This window comes from Paroedura picta, chromosome 12 (genome assembly GCF_049243985.1).
Source record: "Paroedura picta isolate Pp20150507F chromosome 12, Ppicta_v3.0, whole genome shotgun sequence".
Taxonomy (NCBI): Eukaryota; Metazoa; Chordata; class Lepidosauria; order Squamata; family Gekkonidae; genus Paroedura; species Paroedura picta.
The window spans coordinates 49,668,991-49,690,534 of NC_135380.1; the positions used below are offsets into that span (position 1 = coordinate 49,668,991).

Here is a 21,544-nt window from a genome sequence, read left to right on the forward strand (position 1 = left end):
GCAGCCCCTCCCCCCCCTCCAGCCCAGAGGGGAAAAACCTGTCCTTTTTAAATAGCAAAGGAGGCACTTCATCGCACACACCATAGCTACTTTCCAGCAAAGGCAGAAACTTCCTGCTCCACCTCCCTCTGCACTTATTGTGCCAAACTGGTTTTGCGGGAAGAAGCTGGATTTCAAAAGCTGCAATTTGGTCATCTCTGGCATCTCTGTCCAAAGGGCAGAGGCCACCAAAAGTGGCAAGGGTGGCACTCTCCCTCCCATTTGATGTACTACAGCCCACTTACAATTGTTGGCCGAGGGAAGAGGAAGGATTGGTTGAGCGCTAGCCGAAGTCCCAGGAAAGCCTTTGAGCTCTTTAGCTGCCCCATCTCTTTTGGGCCTCTGAAACTGGCACCAACATTCCTCCAAATTATTCACTGGATCTGTAACAGCTAGAAGGTTACAGCTAGAAGGTGCTGCTGAAGGTGTTTCCTGCAGCAGAGAAGCTAAATATGCCCAGCTCAGAACAGACAACTTAGAATTTGGCTTCTGCCCGAAGGAGATGCTCAAAGCACTGCACAGTCTTCTGCTTGCACATCATGTTCTACAGAGAGTCCCCCTCCCAAAACACAAAGGAGACTTTGAAACTACAGAGTTCTTACCAGAGGTAGAAAGGTCTTTTTATTCACTGCATACACAAAAGAGGGGCAGTTCAGACAGCTCTATAAAATGGTCGTTGTTGAGTTTCAACATTTCACAAAAACACGCTTCTTGGGTAGGGTGGCCAGCTCTGGCCTTGGAGATCCTAGAGATCTGAGGGTGGGGCCTGGGGAGCGGGTTTAGGGGGAGGAATAACTGTTGCTGGGCATGATGCCCCACACTCCACCTTCTAAAGTAGCTGTGTTCTCCAGGAGGAGGAGAATAAATATTTTAGATGAATACTAAATAAATAATCAATCTGTGTAGTGTGGAGTTGTAATTCTAGGTGATTTCCAGCCCCACTGCACCTGGAGGTTGGCACCCCTACTCTCAAGACACAAGGAGGGCCTGATCCTCCCTGGGCTACACGGCTTAAAGCGGAGGGACACCATCCGCTGCAGGTTGTAGAAACCACAGTTTGTACTACAATCTGCTCAGTTTTCACCAAGTTAGGTCCAGATTCCCTGGAGCCAAGTCATGTTCCCCACAGCTGCACAGCAGCTGCATGAAATGATGGTTTCTTTAAGATAAGAGAGACCACAGATGCTCAGAATGACACCATAGGGGTGGGGTAAGGGGTCAGAGGGCTCCTGCCTTCCCCCCCAAGCCAGTTTCCCATTCAGAAACAGTGTTAGGGGAATCTTCCCCCATTTTTGCTCCTCCCACATCACTGCTGCTCATCAGGTGCCCAGAACAATGGCCATTGCAAGTATCTATGCACATCGGAAGCCACTATCCGGGAAAGCCACCAAGCCATCTATAGCCTGCCCTGACTGGCTGCCACTCCTCAGGTCATGAACTTCATGTCCTGTCCTGCGTTCTGCATAACAACCAGAGTTGCTGAGGTCCAAAAATGGGGCTTCCTGGATGCCCACATGGCCCCAGCCTTTGTCTCAGGCACTCTACAGGAGGAGGCAGAGAAAGGGACAAGGCAGAAACTCCTTGGAAAGTGGCCAGGTGAAAGGCACTTGCCCTGAACAAGGTGTATCTCTGAGGAAAAGATCTTGATACCTGCAAGATGAGGGGGACAAGAGGCCCACCACAAGGACCCATTGGCACCTCCATGCAGTAAGGAAAAGAGGTCAACTGTGTTGTGACTAGATTTTGGTTTTATTTGTTTATCTCAGTTACATCCTGCCTTCCTCCCTAACAGGGACCCAAAGCAGCTTGTGTGGTTCCCTTCTCTTCCATTCATCCACACAACGACCCTATGAGGCAGGTTAGGCAGAAAGTGTGGGACTGACCCAAGGTCATCCAACCAGCTCCCGTGCCTCAGTGGGGATTCAGACTTGGGCATCTCCCAGATCCTCATCTCACACACTCTAACCACTGTACCTTGTAGACGTATGAGGAAAGGCTGAGGGAGCTAACTCTGTTTCGCCTGGAGAGAAGACAACTAAGAGGTGATATGATGACCATCTTCAAGTACTTGAAAAGGGGTAACTTAGCAGATGGAACAGAGCTGTTTTCTGTTGCTCCAGAGTGTAGGATCAGAACCAATGGATTAAAATTAATTCAAAAGAATTTTTGAGTAAGCATCCGGAAGAAGTTCCTGACAGAGTGGTTGCTCAGTGGAACAGGCTTCCTCGGGAGGTAGTGAGCTCTCATTTTAAGCAGAGGCTAGATAGTCATCCGATAGAAATGCTGATTTTATGAACTTACACATAAGTTCATAACAGATACCCTGTGAGGTAAGTGGGGCTGAGAGAGCTCTGACAGAACAGCTCTGCAAGAACAGCTCGTAACAGGTCACCCAGCTGGCTGCATGTGAAGGAGCAGGGAATGAAGCCCAGCTTCCCAGATTAGAAGTAGCTGCTTTTAACCACTATACCACACTGGCTCTACACCTGGGGAGATTCATCAGGCATGCTTTAAACTGAAGCCACATAGAGAAGGAGATATCCAATGTAGGGGTTCTAGGGTAGGAGAGCAAACAGCCATGGGAAGAACGGGTCAAATAGAACCAACAGCAAGAGGCTTCAGGTGTTTATATACCAATGCCTAAAACACAGGCAATGAAAAGGAAGAGCTCAAACTTCTCATGCAGACAGAGAGATATGATTTAGTAGGCCTAACAGAGTCTTGGTGGAATGATTCCATTACTGGAATGCAGTAGAGCAGTGGTCTGCAACCTTTCTAAGGCTGTGGACCGGCGTGGGGCGCGCAAAACTGCCGCACATGCACGTTTGCAGCCGCGCATGGCACAAACGTACATGCGTGGACCTGCCACGCATGCACTTTAGTGCCGGCGGCCCTGCTTCCCTCTCCCCCCCACACAGAAAGAAGCTTGCCGGGCCGCAACCTAATCGGCCGCTTTGGTGGCCATTTTGTTGCAGCCTGGGAAGTTTCTCACTGCTGCAGGGGGGGCGGGGAGAGGGAGCCGCGGCCTAGTGGTTGGGTACCACTGAAGTAGAGGATGGATATGAGTTGATTAAAAAAACAAAACCAGAAAAGGTCGAAGAGGAGGGGGAATGGTGCTGAATGTGAGAAGAGGGCTTGTCTGCCAAGAGATGCCAGAGGAGGAGAGGGACACTCTGGTGGAATGTATCTGTGTGAAGATAGGAGAAGGAAAAACAAAAAGTATAGTGGTTGGCATTAGGCCTGTGCGATTCGGCCCATTTCCTCCAGGCGCAGCCAGCGCCACGCCGCGGGGGGGGGGGGAGGGCGGCCTACTGTTGGGTGAATATGGAGAGACTCAGGCCAGATAACAGAGACAATGGATAGCAAAGATCCCACCAGATGACAGAGTCAGAGAAAGCGGACAGGTTCAGTACCTTGTCAGGAGACTGTGCACACAAGTAGGAATGAGAGCAGGCAAAGGGTCGTATCTGAGCGGTGAGCGGTCATGGACACAGAGGTGGTCAAGCGGCACCTGGACTACACTGGATTTATATCCATATTTTCTTATATTCAAATTTTTAGACCGCCACTCCCAGAAAATAACTGGCTCTTGGTGGTTTACATAAATCTAAAACCCCATAAAATAGTAAAATATCCCAATAAAACCCAAGATGGTGATAAAAACACAACAACAGGATGAGTTCAAATAACCTGGGCCGGATGGTGTGCACCCCAGAGTGCTCAAAGAACTCAGACTGGAGGGAGGTGAGTAGTGGGGTACCTCAGGGCTCGGCCCGGTACTTTTAAAAATATATATTAATGATCTAGATTAGCGGATGGAGGGACTACTCATCAAGTTTGCAGGTGACAGCAAATTGGGAGGACTGGAAAATACTCCGGTGGATAGAGCTCTAAGAAGCCTATTGGGATGAACAGAGAACTTGAAGAGGAACTAAGAAAGAAAAGGAAAATGTTCAGGAAATGGAGGGAAGGATAGAGCTCTAAAGAAGAGTACCTACAGGTTACTAGGCACTGTAGATCAATCATCAGAAAGGCCAAAGCTGAGAGTGAGCTAAGATTGGCCAGGGAAGCCCATTGTAACAAGAAAAGATTTTTCAGTTATGTGAGGAGCAAACGTAAAGTTAAGGAGGCAATAGGCCCACTGTTGGGTGCGGAAGGACAAACTTTAATGGAAGATGCAGAGAAAGCAGAAAGGCTTAGTGCCTATTTTACATCTGTTTTTTCCCACAGGTCAAAGTGTTTAGGCACATCTAGAGATGGCCGTAGCCAAAGGATAGTGTCTGGGTGGCAGGTTAACATGGATAGAGAGGTTGTCGAGAGGCATTTAGCTGTACTGGATGAGTTCAAATCCCCTGGTCCGGATGAAATGCACCCGAGAGTACTCAAAGAACTTTCCAGAGAACTTGCACAGCCCTTGTCCATCATCTTCGGAACCTCTTTAAGGACTGGAGATGTCCCGGAGGACTGGAAAAGAGCAAACGTTATTCCGATCTTCAAAAAAGGGAGGAAGGATGATCCGGGAAACTACAGACCAGTGAGTCTGACCTCTGTTGTGGGGAAGATAATGGAGCAGATATTAAAGGGAGCGATCTGCAAACATCTGGAGGACAATTTGGTGATCCAAGGAAGTCAGCATGGACTTGTCTCCAACAGGTCCTGCCAGACCAACCTGGTTTCCTTTTTTGACCAAGTAACAGGTTTGCTGGATCGGGGAAATTCGGTTGATGTCATTTACTTGGATTTTAGTAAAGCTTTTAACAAGGTTCCCCATGATGTTCTGATGGATAAGTTGAAGGACTGCAATCTGGATTTTCAGATAGTTAGGTGGATAGGGAATTGGTTAGAGAACCGCACTCAAAGAGTTGTTGTCAATGGTGTTTCATCAGACTGGAGAGAGGTGAGTAGCGGGTTACCTCAGGGCTCGGTGCTCGGCCAGGTACTTTTTAACGTATTTATTAATGATCTAGATGAGGGGGTGGAGGGACTACTCATCAAGTTTGCAGATGACACCAAATTGGGAGGACTGGCAAATACTCCGGAAGATAGAGACAGAGTTCAACGAGATCTGAACACAATGGAAAAATGGGCAAATGAGAACAAGATGCAATTTAATAAAGATAAGTGTAAAGTTCTGCATCTGGGTCAGAAAAATGAAAAGAATGTCTACTGGATAGGGGATACACGTCTAGGTAACACTGTGTGTGAACGAGACCTTGGGGTACTTGTGGTTTGTAAACTAAACATGAGCAGGCAGTGTGATGCAGCGGTAAGGCGAATGCCATTTTGAGCTGTATCAACAGGGGCATCACATCAAAATCACAAGATGTCATAGTCCCATTGTATACGGCACTGGTCAGACCACACTGGAGTACTGTGTGCAGTTCTGGAGGCCTCACTTCAAGAAGGACGTAGCTTAAATTGAAAGAGTACAGAGGAGAGCGACAAGGATGATCTGGGGCCAAGGGACCAAGCCCTATGAAGATAGGTTGAGGGACTTGGGAATGTTCAGCCTGGAGAAAAGGAGGTTGAGAGGGGACATGATAGCCCTCTTTAAGTATTTGAAAGGTTGTCATTAGGAGGAGGGCAGGATGCTGTTGCCGTTGCCTGCAGAGGAGAGGACACGCAGTTATGGGTTTAAACTACAAGTACAACAATATAGGCTAGATATCAGGAAAAAAAATTTCACAGTCTGGGTAGTTCAGCAGTGGAATAGGCTGCCCATGAAGGTGGTGAGCTCCCCCTTACTGGCAGTCTTCAAGCAAAGGTTGGATACACACTTTTCTTGGATGCTTTAGGATGCTTAGGGCTGCTCCTGCGTTGAGCAGGGGGTTGGACTAGATGGCCTGTATGGCCCCTTCCAATTCTATGATTCTAACTTTCTGAACAGTTTTAGAACCTTTGGCCATCATCTTTCAGACCACATTCCACACCTCCAAGAGCCAGAAGAGAGTGAATGCTATCCCAATTTTCAAAAGAGGGAGGAGAGATGACCTGAGAAACTACAGTGAGTCTTAACCTCAGGTGCAGGGAAGATAATGGAGCAGATTTTAAAGGGGGCGATCTGCAAATATTTGAAGGACAATTTGTCCATCTGGGGAAGTCAGCACAGATTTGTCTCTAACAGATCCTGCCAGACAAACCTGGTTTCCTTCTTTGACCGAGTTATGGGCTTACGAGATGGTGAAAACTCTGGCTTTTGACAATGTTTCTCATGATGTTCTGATGGGTAAATTACAGGACTGCAGACTGTATTTCTAGATGATTAGGTTAATAGGGAACTAGTTAGAAAACCACATCCAAAAGGTGGTTGTCAATGATATTGCATCAGATTGAAGGGAGGTGGGCAGAAGGCTCGGTCTTGGGTCCAGTACTTTTCAACATGCTTATCAATTATCTGGATGAAGGAATAGAAGGACTCCTCATTAAATTTGCAGATGACACCAAATTGAGAGAAGTAGTGAAAACCCCAGAAGACAGAGAGTTCAATGAGATTTAAACCTGCTGGAAAAGTAGGCAAATGAGAATAAGATGCAATTCAATAAGTGCAGAGTTCTATAGCTGGGTCACAAAAATGAAAAACAGGCCTACTGGATGGGAGAGACCCTTCTAGGTAGCAGTGTGAGTGTGAACGAGATCTTGGGAGTACTTTTAGATTGTACGCTAAATATGAGCAGATAGCATGATGCTGCGTTAAAGAAGATGAATACAGTATTGGGCATCAATGACAACAAAGGCATCAAATCAAACTTGCAAGATGTCGTACTCCTGCTGTAGACCACATTGGCCAGACCCCACCTGGAGTCCCTTGTGTAGCTTTGGAGGCCATACTTCAAAAAGGAGATGGACAAAATTGAGGAGGACATGGACAAAATTGACAGGGTGCAGAGAAGAGCAACCAGAATGATCTGGGGCCAAGGGACCAAGCCCTCTGAGGAAAGGCTGAGGGACATGGGAATGTTCAGCCTGCAAAAGAGAAGGTTGAGAGGGGACATGATTGTTCTCTCCTTGGAGGAAACAGGAAATGATTTCTGTTGGCAGCCTGCAGTAATGGGTTTAAACTAGGTGTAGAACAGTACCAGGTTGATTTGAGGAAAAAGAATTCACAGTTCAGTCATGGAATGAGCTGCCTAAGGAGGTGGCGAGCTCCCCCTCACTGGCGATCTAAGCAGGGGCTGGACAGATCCTGAATGCTTGAGGCTGATCCGACATTGAGCAGGGAATTAGATTAGATGGCCTGTATGGCCCCTTCCAACTCTACCTAACGGAGCGGATAAAATAAAGCAGTAAGGGCCCCGAGGGCGTGCTCTGTCCGGGATGAGAAAGGGTGCCGATAGGCCCCTTCTGCCGGACTGACGACCGCCCCCCTCCAACCTCGGTTGGCTTCGTGCGGCTGCCGCCTTTTGCTGCCTGGCCGCCGACACGACCGGCGGCCCGCGGAGCTGAGAGGCGCTGGAGCCACCAAGAAGATGTGCTAACCACGGCCAGGTCCAAGAGGCGGCGGCCAGCGGCCACGGCCGCCTACCGCCACCAGCAGCAAGAGGACGGCGCCGCAGCCGCGGCTCATATGCGCCACCAAAAGCCGCTGCCCGGCGGACGCCGATGGTGAAAGAGCCGCGGCCTGGTGGACGTGGACAGCGCAAGAGGCACCCGGCGCCGCCCACCCGCGCACCCAGCACCGCCACCGCCACCACCACCATCGAAACGCCCGACCCCGCTCTCTCCCAAGCCCACCTCCGCCGCTGAGATCAACGCAGACACCAGCACCAGTAGGCGTGTCCATCAAACATGCAGTGGGGCGGCTGGGGAAGGCTCCCAGGCCGCCCCATGGCCAGCCTCGGCTGCGGGGGGGCCGGTGGGAAGGCTGCCAGCCGGCCCGGGAAGGGTCTCAGGGCTGCTAGCACCCGCTGTATTTCGGAAACAGCGGGCTTATTTACTAGTGATTCTATAACTTCATAAATACAGTTAGCAGCTGGTAAAGAATTAAAACAGATACATCCAAAAGGAATCCAACTGAGACTGTCAGCTCCCGAGTTGTTCTTTAAAAAGGCCACCAGAATCACAGACTGTTCTGTGCTTGAAAGAATCTGAGTTCTGTGCTGTACACCCAAGTACTGGGATGGGGCTACTCTGATAAAGGCACTCTGATGAACTGGAAGGGGTGGGCTGTACAATCCAAACATATTCTCCATCACTGATCAGTTGGGGGGGAAGCCCCTGGATAGGCCCAGGACCCTGTCAATGCCTACCTCCGGAGTGGATCATACTCACACTCGCAAAAAGGTTCTAGTTTATTAAACAGGAAACATACATTGTGTTCTCTCTCTATATAGCAATCTCTAGGAAAGGCTGAAAAAATTGTGGGAAAACCCAAATCAAGAACCTGCAAGTCACATCTCCCCCTACAAAAAGCACCTCCTCATCAACCCTTCCCTATTAAGTTCTCTAATTACTCAGCTATCTCACTGGAAACCTACACTTCAAGGAAAGATTTATTTATTTATTATATTATTTGATTTTTACCCCGCCATGCCTCAGGAGTGCTCAGAGTGGCTTAATCCTGCACTGTGTACAAGAATGCTCCCTTTAGGGGGGGAGGCAAATTTACCAGTGTCAGCAGCCCATCAAAGTCACCCCCGAGACAGTGCATGGTTGCTCAGAGATTCACTTGCAGCCAGGAGTGTTCAGCACCCATTGGCCCCAGAGGTACCGAACCGAGCCCCAAACTGAGAGGTTATCAAGCAGCATTTGAAAAACTGGCTGAGGATACATTGGGATTCTTTTAAGTACTTTTTCACCCTATTTGGTTCCAATACAACCTGAGAATGAGTGGGTGAGGGCTAAGGGACGAGTCCTGATTTAAGCCCCATCCCCTTAAAAGCTGCAGCATAGCTGAGTCACAGTGTTACATTTGTTCCGTTTTCTGAAAGTTGTTTTTGGGGAGGAAGGGGTCACATTTCCTTCCTCCCACACTTCCTGGTCCTGGAACAGAAGTTTGGAAGAGCTTTCAAAAAAAGTTCTGAGGTCTGTTTTACCACAAATGGGAGAGGTACAGACTTCACTTCTTCAGAGTCAAGATGGGAACTGCTGACCCCGACATGGAAGGGTCACACCACCTGCCCTTCGACAGTCACGGCTGGTCCCTCCTCATTGGTCTGCTTGTGCAACTGCTGCATCCTTGCATACGAAATGGCATCTCCCCTGCAAAAGCAATGGACAAGACGCGGTTCTCTGAGGAGGCAGCTGCCTGCATTGCTCTTGGGTGCTTGTAAAAGAAGCCTTATAAAACAGCACCATATAGCCACGGGTGCCCTTCCCAGAGCCAAGGCCTCAAGGGCGGAGGCAAGAGAGGGTTTCAGAGTTGGCCACTGGTGGTGGAAGATGTCATCAAGTCACAGCCGGCTCAGGGTGACCCCAAGGGGTTTTCACAACAAGCAATGTTGAGAAGAGGTTGGCCATAGTCTCCCTCTGCATAGAAGCCCCGGTCTCCCTTGGTAGTCTCCCATCCAAGTACTAATCGACGGCCGACCACACTTAGGCAATTTCCGCACATGCAAAATGTAGCTGGACAGCCCCTGCATGTTGGCAGCATATTCAGCCCCCTTCACATGATGTTGCCAACATCCCGAGACGGTCCAGTAGTCAGCTTGTGATTTCACCATTTTTAAATCGCAATGCGGTAAATCCAGGAAAGTGTTTTGCCTGTTATAACAGTGATGTTTTAGTTGACACCCCAAGGTCGATTCCTTGTCACTATTTTTTATGCCTCCCTATCCTCCTTCCACATTCCTCCCCCTCCCTCCTTTTATTACCCCATAGCTTCCCAAGTCTTCTATCCAGGATGGCCAAATGGTTATCGCAATGTTTTGACTCCTTTGAACTGTGCCTGGTCTGAATTCCCAGGGAAGGGGGGAACAGACCCCTATATTGCTTGTACTATGCTTTGTACCTCAGTCCAAACTATGCCTGTGTTGTAGGTGTTTGCATTTTATTAAATAAACTTTCATTCTATGAGGTTCCTTATTTAGAAATCGAAGTTTCTCTAAAGAGGACTTTAATGGTGACTGAACTACTGCAGGGCTGGGAAACAGCCTCCCTCACCATGCTGTCTGCTGACTGGCTGTGTTTGGATTTTTTTGTGTACGTTTTACCTTCTGTGGCAATGCATATCCACAGCAAAAAGTACGCACTGCCACACATAGGTTGCAATTTTAAAAAATCATGCTAGACCCACAAACCTCCGATTGGTTGCCTGCATTGATTGACAGGCTGAGGAGTGGTGATTAAAAGAGCACGTTGCTCCCTCTTGTGCTTTTTTCGCTGCTAATGAGGGGAAAGGCGAAACGCAGCAGCAGAGCAATGGGGGGGGTGTGTGAAATAGCACAATTTACTATCCCGCAATAGCAGATAGGAGACATCATGCGATTTGGCCCTCCGTGCGGAAATGGCCATAGTGCCTGAGTTCAGGCTAGCCTGGGCCACTGAGTTCCTGTCAGTTGCCGGGTCTCTTGCCAAGAATGCTGGACTACAGAATTTGGTCTGATCCTGATGCTGTTCTTCTTAAGCAAGGCTGCCGAGGATCATTTAGAGAGATTAGCTATGCCCTCATTGTTCAGAGATTGTGCAAACGTAAAACACAATCATGGGACCAGAAGAATAATCATTTCAAATCATTCCTGTTCTAAACAATCATCTAAAATATTGGACCCTGTAGGAGGGACATCCATGCTTAATGCTCTTTCCACAAGCATACATGAACACTCAAACCAATATGAGCCAACCCCACCCACCCCCTTTCAAGGCAAAGGGAAAGGGAACAACGTTTTCTCTTACTTTTTGCCCAGGGCCGAAAGCCCGTACAGCACGCCCGTTGCAAACGCAATGGCATTGCCCAGCACGGTTGTCAGCGTCATGCTCAGTATGACTGGGAACACGGCCATCCTGGGCGAGGAAGAGAGACAGATGAGACCCAGTGCAGCCATCATCCAAGGCAAAGATGCAGACGCTTGGTCAAGAGGCCTCCCTTATCCACAGTCTCCCAGCCCAAGAAACCAGGCACTGCGAAACCTGGAGGCAGGGATGGCAACAATATCCAACTCAAGCCACACTTGCAAAGCCCATCCTAGTTATTCCTCTCTTTAGTCAGAGTATTTAATTGTCTTTCTAACAGTCATACGCCAGGTGGGCAGCTGTGTTGATGTAACGCAGCTAAGCTTGAGTCCAGGGGCACCGTTAAGACAAGCAAAAGTTTTATTCCCTGCGTGCACACATACCTTAAATGAATAAAACTTCCTTCATCTTAAAGGTGCCCCTGGACTCAAAGTCAGTTAAACAAACTCCTGGCAAGGTGCAGGACATTTTAAATAATAAAATACAGAAATATTCAATTAAAAAATGACAGTTTAATACAAGAGTCTGCATTTATTATGCTACTACAGCAAGTATAAGAGTAGAAAATAATAGCAGTACATATAAACAACATGTGAAAAATAAAGTAAATCTGCCAACAAGAAACTGGATTAGCCGAGGAGCTGAGCATGAGCCCTCACCACCAAATGCAGTACTATTGGTCTACCTCGAAGGATTGTTGCGAAGCCTGTGGGCACCTTTGGAATTCAGACACAGGGTGGTGGATATAACCACAAAACGACTGCCCAAGGAGGTGGAGCCACTCATAACTGTGCTGCCCCATAGAGGAAGCCCAAGCACTGGGTAGAAAGGACTGCCAAACTCCAGGTGGGGAACATAGTAATTTACACCTTCTCCCTGTCCTGTCAAGAGCCGCTGGCCGTTTGTATATGATTACTAAGAAGGTTTAAAAGAAGCTGTTGGATAATGATTCATTGCATTAATATGAGCCAACCCCACGATGTTCTGATGGATAAGTTGAAGGACTGCAATCTGGATTTTCAGATAGTTAAGTGGATAGGGAATTGGTTAGAGAACCGCACTCAAAGACTTGTTGTCAATGGTGTTTCATCAGACTGGAGGGAGATGAGTAGCGGGATACCTCAGGGCTCGGTGCTCGGTCCGGTACTTTTTAACATATTTATTAATGATCTAGATGAGGGGGTGGAGGGACTACTCATCAAGTTTGCAGATGACACCAAATTGGGAGGACTGGCAAATACTCCGGAAGATAGAGACAGAGTTCAACAAGATCTGAACACAATGGAAAAATGGGCAAATGAGAACAAGATGCAATTTAATAAAGATAAGTGTAAAGTTCTGCATCTGGGTCAGAAAAATGAAAAGCATGCCTACTGGATGGGGGATACGCTTCTAGGTAACACTGTGTGTGAACGAGACCTTGGGGTACTTGTGGATTGTAAACTAAACGTGAGCCGGCAGTGTGATGCAGCAGTAAAAAAAGGCGAATGCCATTTTGGGCTGTATCAACAGGGGCATCAGATCAAAATCACAAGATGTCATAGTCCCATTGTATACAGCACTGGTCAGACCACGCCTGGAGTACTGTGTGCAGTTCTGGAGGCCTCACTTCAAGAAGGACGTAGATAAAATTGAAAGGGTACAGAGGAGAGCGATGAAGATGATCTGGGGCCAAAGGACCAAGCCCTATGAAGATAGGTTGAGGGACTTGGGAATGTTCAGCCTGGAGAAAAGGAGGTTGAGAGGGGACATGATAGCCCTCTTTAAGTATTTGAAAGGTTGTCATTTGGAGGAGGGCAGGATGCTGTTCCCATTGGCTGCAGAGGAAAGGACACGCAGTAATGGGTTTAAACTACAAGTACAACGATATAGGCTAGATATCAGGAAAAAGTTTTTCACAGTCAGAGTAGTTCAGCAGTGGAACAGGCTGCCTAAGGAGGTGGTGAGCTCCCCCTCACTGGAAGTCTTCAAGCAAAGGTTGGATACACTCTTTTCTTGGATGCTTTAGGATGCTTTGGGCTGATCCTGCGTTGAGCAGGGGGTTGGACTACATGGCCTGTATGGCCCCTTCCAATTCTATGATTCTATGATTAAGAAAACTGACTAACTGGAGGACTTCCTACTGAGGAAAGTTGTTTGCCATTGAAAACGGACATTACCAGGACGCTGTTCTGGTAGATGTGCTTACATAATAATAAAGAAATAAAGAACAAGCAAAGAAAGCAAAGAAAGAATACAAAAGAAGAGACGGCTCTCATTTTTTTATTTCATAAGGTTTATTGTTCGGTTCTGTAACCTCCAGGTGGCACCTGCAGACTTCCCCCTACTGCAATTGATCTCCAAATAACCAAGACTCTGGAGGAAACGGATGCTTTGGAGGGCGGACTCTATGACATTGTACCCTGCTGAGGTCCCTCCCCAAGCCCCTGCCTCTTCAAGCTCCCTCCGAAAAAAATCTCCAAGTAGTTCTCAACCCTATGGGAAAGGAGGGGTAATTTTAAAGCATACACTGGGACAGGGAAGTGGGGGGGGGGAGAGACCATCAAACCAACTCTGTGGTGGCAGCTGCCACTGAAATAACATTTTAACCTGCACTGCCAATTGGAGAGCCAGTTCGGTGTCATGGTTAGGAGTGTGGACTTCTAATCTGGCGAGCTGGGCTTGATTCTGCACTCCCCCACATGCAGCCAGCTGGGGGATCATGGGCTCGCCATGGCACTGATGAAGCTGTTCTGACCGAGCAGTGATATCAGGGGTTTCTCAGCCTCACCCACCCCACAGGGTGTCTGTTGTGGGGAGAGGAAAGGGAAGGCGATTGGAAGCCGCTTTGAAGCTCCTTCAGGTAGAGAAAAGCGGCATATAAGAACCAACTCTTCTTCTTCTTCTTGGTTCTCCAGGGCCCACTCAGACCCCCAGCTGGACTGGAGCCTCACCTGGTCCCACTCACATTCTAAACCCACTTGATGGACACCAAGAAAGATGTGGGTGGGCCCCATGGCACCCCTGGGCAGCACCTTGGAAACCCTCTTGTTATAAGGATTACTTAATTCTCTTAAGTGCTATAAAGGCTCTGTACACATTCGGGAATTGTAACAAACCCCTGCTTGTCCTCAGCCAAGACAAACAAACACAGCTCATTTAAGATTGAAAACTTCCTGGTTTGTGAAGCATGGGTCAAACTCCAATTGGCCATGACACTGCAAATGCAAACTGTACTTCCTTCATTTTGGGGGGAGGAAAACTCCAGTTTGCATGGCAGCGTCACAGTATACTGAAACTTTCAATCATGTGCCAAATGTGAGGAGAAGAGGAAAAGGAAAGAGGGGAGACAGCATGGCTGGCTGGGATATCTGGAAGAGGTCTAAGTACTACTAAGTACTACTGCCAAGAACAATTAAATTCCTTGATCTTTCTCAAAAGCAACAATGCCTGGCATATTCACTTACCCACAGTAGAAAGCAGCTTTCTGCCAGGGGCGGAGCTTATCTGCCCTTGCCGACACAGCATTTGCAAACTCGACAAACTGACAGCAGAACGGTGCTTCGCAGAGGAAGAGAACAAAAGCATTCAACCTTGGAAGCAAGAAAACCAGAGTCAAACCCATCTTGTGCCCGTTGAGTTGCAACCATCTCCTCTCACAAGAAGCTACCCATGCCCTCCAGAGGCCCCACTCCAGTTACCCACGCCACACCCCAGGAAGCTAGACAGGTGGCAACTGGAAAAAGGATCTTCTTGGCAGTGGCACCAGAACCTTGGATCTCCCTCCCCAGGGGCTTCTATCTGTCTTCCTCCATCAGTATTTTTTGCAAGCAGGTGAAGGCTTTTTTGTTTCCACTGGCATACCCCCAGTAACAATTACTAGCCTTCCTTCTGGTTGTTTATGTGTTTTCAACTGAATTATGAAACCCATTTTTAATTGTTGAAATATTTTCATGTGTTAATATTCACAGGCTCATGGACCCTGATTGGGTCTCCTCTGCTTTGAGCAGGGAGGAGTGTAGTGCTACAGTTCCTTGCTGGACAGCCCAAGTTTGCCTGATCTTGTCAGATATTGGAAGCTAAGCAGGGTCAGCCCCGGTTCCTACTTGGACAGGAGATCAGCAAGGAAGCCCATGGCCACGATGCAGAGGCAGGCCAGGGCAAGCCCCCTCTGAGCGCCTCTTGCTTTGGAAGCCCAACAGGGTCACCGTATGCAGTTTGCGACTTGGTGGCACTTTCCATCACATTATTATTATTTCAATTTATTTCCCGCCACTCCCAAATGGCAAAAACATTGTTTGCTGCTGCCTTAGGATTCCCAGTATCTGTGTCTTTAAAGATGCTGCTTTTGCATCCATACAAAAAAAGATTTAACAGCCACCAAAACAAGAAAAGAGAAATGAAAACAAGGTCAAATCATGGAGAGAACGTGTATTCCTTCTAGCAAAAACCCTGAAGGTGGTCAAGGACAGTTCTACAAATTGGCTGGGAAAATCAATAAAAGAACCTGGTGCCAAGTTGGCACTGCCAACTGCCCCCACCCCCACAGTAGCTGGGCATAGAATGAACTCACAGAGGCCTTTGCAAGAATCTCCATCAGCCCTTAAGTGGATCAGCCAGCCTCGGCCCCCATCCACCTGTAGCAGCCTCGCTAAGCCAAAACCTGCTCCCAGAGGGGTACCTTTCCCTGAAAATGGGGGGAGGGACATTTAGCCCTAGAGCTAATATTTAATTCAGAGCAGAGCTGGGGGTGGGAGGGGTGGTGGGGAAAGGCTGCTGATGGGGAAAGGCTGGTCATCTTGCCTCCTGGAAACAACCCACCACCTGAGCAGCCCCCATTTGCTTGTTTCACATGTGCCATCCTGGTCTCCAGCACTCCAGATCAAGCGATGAGGGGAACCCAAGTTACTTACATCATCCAAACCCCAGCAGCTATGTTGAGAGGATGGACTGTGATGCAGTTGAAGAGGCCAGCTAAGGCACAGGCTGAAGGGGGGGGGGGAGAGAGAGAGAGAGAGAGAGAGGTTAAGAGAGCAGCTGCAGCTCCCAGCCCAGTGGCAGGAAGGACAACTTGGAAGGGGCTCAGGACTGAGCAGCTGGCCCAGATCAGTCAGCTGTCAGCTCATGAAATCCCCACTGTGCTCCTGGACAACCTGTACATATTAAGCAAGTTGGTCCCTTTTCTGGCACTATTCAGCACTTTTCGGACCTGATTCTGGCTTTGCCCATTCCAGAGGCACAGGCTGGGCAGCTGCAGGGAGCCCTTGCAAAATCCCTCATCAGCACCTCTTCATTAGCTTGAAGCAGATCCCTGCAGCCATCAGGACGAGCAACTGGCCGTTCTTAAGGTGAAAGCAAAGAGCATTGGGAAGTTTGCTTTTGTGCCCCTGCCAAATTACCGCATGCATCCAGCCCAGGTCTTTGGCAGTGAACCCAGCTCAGCCTACTTGAGGCAGGCTGAGGGCTAATACGGACCTCAGTTCAAATGCCACACAAGGTCAAACCAGATGAGACACTGCAAATTATGGAGAAAGTCTGTGTATGTCTCTCTAGCATGCTTCTTCTGGCTAAATGGAAGCCACAAAGTCACTAATTTGGATCAAGTCCACAGTACAGGCCAAGAAATGTCTCTGTTCTAGGAGTTACCATCCATCCGCCCTGTCAGAAAGGCATGAGGGACAAACCATATTTGGATTCTAAGACAAATGCCTCCTGGAGGTTTATTGACAGCAGACAGACTAGAACTGAGGTAGCCCTCCAGATGCGAATGCTGGCAGGGGCTCATGGGAATTGTAGTCCATTGACATCTGGAGGGCCGCAGTTTGACTACCCCTGGATTAGAATCTCTAAACAGCAACCTCTCCTAAAATGATACGGGTCTCTCACACCCCCACAATAGGTAACAGAGTCACATTTTGCATGGACATGAAAGCTTATACCCAGAATTAAAATGGGTCAGTCTTAAGGGTGCCCATGGACTCAAATTTTGTTCTTTTACCAGAAAGCCTGGCACCCTAACTTTTACCCCTGTTCCTATGCTGTTAAGAGCAGACGACCAATAGCAAAACTTTTCTCAACAGAGAGATCAAGTGTATCTGTCTTCGGCTACTGTTAGGCACATCAGCCAGGCCAGTTTGAAAATGCCCAGCCTTGGCAATGCTGTTCTGTGCATCCCCCAAACACCCCCCCCCCCCGCCATCAAATTGGGATTGGAAGGTGCCTGCCGATGGCTTTGCTCACAGCTAGGCCTGTGGGCCCTTTAGCCAGACCCTCATTAAACTTGTACAGAGTCTTCTGCATCCGATACCCTGTTCCATCCCCTTTCCAGGTAACTTTATCCCACTGGCAGAGAGGCGGCCAGAGGGCAGGTCTGCAAGAGGCTCGTCTTGCTGAATGCACAAAAAACCCACTCCAAAACAAAAACCACCACAGGGCAGTGGGAGGGGGGGGATGGGAGACTCATAGGCTCCTCCCTGGAACGGTGAACACTGAGCCTGGGAAAGATTCAGGCAGCCGGAGCTGGCATGGCCAGGGTTTGAACCTTCAGCTCCAGCCCCTCCGTTGGGCCCAGGGCAAATGACTCAGGCCCAGGGACCAAACCTGCTGCTCTTGCCTCCTCAGGTCACTGGAACAAAATGCAAAGCGCTCCATGACTGCAAGCGACTTCTGGTCTGGCTTCACGAGGCTTAGAAAACACTCAGACTCACAGGGGACTCTGCCACCAACATCTTATGCTGGAGGAAGCAGAGCTGCTGGCCCACACACACCCAGCCTCCCACAAGATTGCAGCAATAAAACAAAGCTTGAGTCCAGTCAGGCAACTTTAAGAACAACGAAGCTTAATTCTTGAAGGCTAAGGAAGGCTGGCCCCGGTGGGCACTCAGGCGGGAGAGCGCCAAAGAATTCCAGGGTCATGGATGATGCAGCAGGGGCAGCAGGGGCCAACCAGCCCTCAACATCTGTTGCCTTGAGCCCACGAGGGCCCCCACAGGTCAGCTGCCATTCGGGGGCACTTTCCTCCCACGCACTCGTGCACACGCGCCACATGGATTGTGTTTCTTCGGACACTACACGGAGCGGCCTCAGCTCACCCAGCTTCACAGCTGACCCCCCTCTTGCTCCTTGCTGGGGGTCAAGCGAGGCATTGTGAGATTGTTCTATCCCGCTTTGATTTTACAAGAAACGGCCAGAAGAGGGGAACTGAGCCTTCTTCCCAAATGCTCCTGGCACTTTACATACTTATTATTCATTTAACTGCTTAGACCCTGCCTTTCTCCCCAGGGAGAACCGCGGGGGAGGGGGTACAATTCTTTGTTCCTTCCCTGTTTTGTCGATCTCCACCACTCTCTGAAGTAGATCTGACCAGCCTGATGTCTCTCAGGAAGCTTCCATGGCAGAGCAGAGATGCGAATGTGGGTCTCCCAGATCCTAGTCTGACGTTCTAGCCCAGCCCTTTTCAGCCTTTTGATCCCGGGGGCTCCGCTGAGGCGGGAGAGCTCCCCCCAGCCGCCATTCTGGAACCCCCCCAGTACAGCGCCACTGAGGGGCCTCCGCACTCCCTGCACTCAAGCGCTCACGGGCCAATCTACGCACACGTGCAAAGCATATTCCCCGGCACACAGTTGTGCAGGACCTCCGGTTCCTTAGTCACTTAGTCCAGACTGGCATTTCACAGTTCAAGAGGGTACAGCTGCCATCAAACTCCTCTTGGGACATGTTTATTTCCTTCACTGTTTCCCCTCCGAATTAAGCCCGCCCAAACAGTGGCCATATAAACTAAGCTTGTTCTTCCAGTTTGATCCTGGCAGCTGTCAAACACCTTTTTTTAATGCTGTGTGCAAATGTGCTGCGCACCTGCACGTGTGGATGGCTCGCTTCCATGTCCTTGAACCCGAGGAAGGGCGCATGCACCCGAAGGAGGGAAGCTTTGCCCCTGGACTCCAACCCTGTCCCGCTGCCTCAGGCCCAACGCAGCCGCAGAAGGGAGGGGGCAAAGAGGGCGAGATTTTGGGAGGCATCCCTGGGCCGCCTCTTCCCCACCGGCGCGGCCCGCCTCTCCCGCCGAGAGAAGACGCGGGGCGGAGAGGAAGAGGGGGTCGCCCTCCTTCTCTCGGGCTCCGGCCCCGCCCCGCCGCCCTGCCGCTGGCCGCACCTGGCGGGCTCGCCTGGCCTGGCCTGGCCTAGCCAAGGGCGCGGGGCGCGGGGGCGGCGGCCGGAGAAGCGACTGCACGCCGAGGGACCGTGCCGGGCCCAGCCGGCTTCTCTGGCTGACCGCGGCCGACCTCCCGGCTCCAGGCGGCCAGGCCAGGGCAGGGCAGGGCAGGGCAGGGGCCCCGCGCGGCGAAGGCTACTCACAGAGGCCGCCGAGGACGCCGGCCAGCCGGCACAGCCAGCGGTACCACCAGGTGATGCCTTCGTCGGCGGCGGGGGCGGCGGGCGCTGCAGGCTCGGCCGGGGCGCTCATGGCGTCTAGGCGGCGCGCCGCACTCGGGCCCCGTCCAGCGGACACGGCTGCGCCAGCCTGCCCCGGCCCCCTCCGGCCGCCCTTCGCGCTGCATCCTGGGGCCCGTCTCCGGCCCGGGGAGGAGCCTCTCCTGCCGCCGCCGCCGCCACTGACCCCCGGCCCCCGCCGGCCCCGCGAGGAGCTGCGCGCCCAGAGGGGCGGGAGGCGCTTCCTCCGCTGCCGCCCTGCCCCCCCCCCGAGAACGCCCCCATATCCTGTGGCCTAATTCACACAAGAAGGGGGATGATGCAGAACTGGGAGGAATTGGTTGCCTTGTAATCTCCCCCTAAGAAGAGTCTCCAGTCTGATTTTCCCTTCGCATATCTGAGGACATGGCTCTGGAAAGCTCATCTGTAACCACTATGCCAAAATTCCCAAAGGTCAGTCCTCTCCCACACTCAACGAACATTCCACATCACAGGTTCTTGACACCCATATCTCCACACCCACGCCCTCATTTGCCACTACGCCACCACAACCTCCCACACAACACACATATTCAACCCCATGCCCTTACAGACTGGACAACTCCCCCCCCCCCTTCCTCTTCCCACTGCCAAGCTCTTATTCCGCCCGTTGTATCAGCTACAACAGGCTTTAATTCTAGTACCTTGAGTAAAATTTGGTTGGTCTTAAAAATGACACTGGACTCTAAATTTGTTGTGCTGCTTCAGACCAACACCCATCTGAATCTATATTTTCATTTAGTCATCCTGCATGTACTGTGGTTACATATCATGCTCAATAACCAGTGAGAGCACTGCAGAAATCATAGATCCACCGTTTTATGTTAGTGCCATGGCAAAAAAAAAAAAAACCAAAACATCGTTTGAAGAACAGATCCTCACAGTTTTTGCATTTGGTTGCCCATATTCACCGTCTAATCGCAAACCATGTCCATTGCAACAGGTTCCACAGCAAACAGGAATCCACATTTTTATGTTGAGGTCCCTCCAAATGCCAACACCTAATCACATATCACAGTCAGGTCTACGGATCATAGAACAAAACCTCCCATTTTGTGGCACCAGCAGGGTACAAATATTCCAGTGCAATAATGGATCCTCGTGTAGCCTATCAGTACATGCACAGCCTTCTCAGTTGGCGGATGGATGCTCCCTGTGGCTCTTTTGGTTTAAAAAGGGGGGCCTGTATAATTCTATATCGCATGGTCCCATTTAGAATCCTGTGTACAGTTTTGGGTGCCATATCTCTAAAAGAATTTGGAATAGCTAGGAACAGTCTGGAATGGTTGTTTTCTTTCATGGAGGGTACAGCTCAGGGAGGGATGCACAGGGATGGAGAAAGTGTTCACATTCCTTGCCAGCCAGATCAGCAAAATCAGTCCTGGTGATCAATGGGGTGACAAGTGTCACAACCAGATTAACCTTGCATATGGAAGTGAGCAACCAAAATAATTAAAGAGTTAAAACAGTTTTCTTTTGAGAAAAGGGTGATGTATGGGAATTATCAGCCGATTACAAAGTGACTAAATGGGGGCGGGGGTGGGGATGGGATGTGGACATCATAGAGGCTTCAAAATTATGCAGGGAGTGTGTGAGAGCCCAGTTGATTGCTCCCAATAAGCAGACTTCATTGAAGTTACAACAAAACAGGCATTATTCCAATAAAAAGAGACCACTCTGATCCTGCCACTTTCTAAAAATACTTGGCAGGCACCAGGAAAGGTGGCAGCAGGGGCCCTGGTACCTATGGACACCACTTGGGAGAGCACTGATTCAGAAGTTTGCAGTGAAAAAATCCATTGGCCAAAACGCTCACAACCCTATATTAATCATTACAAAAAACCACACACTGAGCAACCAACTTTCCCCTAAAACCATTTGTAGCTGAATCCTCTGTGTATCTTAGTGGCATCAGGAAGTTCCAGGTGCAGGTGCAATTCTAACACAGTGGAAGCTGTGGACATGAATGTTAATACAGAGTTCATGCTACTGCAGAACCATTTCACATACCTTTCTGTGGGTCATTCCATGGACATTGGTGTGATCTTACAATGTATTTTGGTCCATTTAACAGTCATGAGGACCAATGAGGATCAAAGCATTTAATAAAAGGTATGTTGGCAGTGCTGTTTGGTTTTTATGGTTCATTTGTGGTCAGGAATTGAAGTGT

General features: G+C 49.6%; 1 protein-coding gene across 1 annotated transcript; it reads right to left on the reverse strand.

The window, feature by feature from the left end:
• Positions 1-634: 634 nt before the first annotated feature.
• CACFD1 (calcium channel flower domain containing 1) lies at positions 635-19,536 on the reverse strand. The gene is made up of 5 exons (XM_077306173.1): positions 19,261-19,536; positions 15,819-15,891; positions 14,373-14,498; positions 10,870-10,977; positions 635-9,237 (listed from the first exon to the last, which is right to left on the reverse strand). The coding sequence occupies exons 1-5, from the start codon at positions 19,367-19,369 to the stop codon at positions 9,144-9,146; spliced, it is 510 nt and encodes a 169-aa protein (XP_077162288.1). The 5' UTR covers positions 19,370-19,536; the 3' UTR covers positions 635-9,143.
• Positions 19,537-21,544: the final 2,008 nt, after the last annotated feature.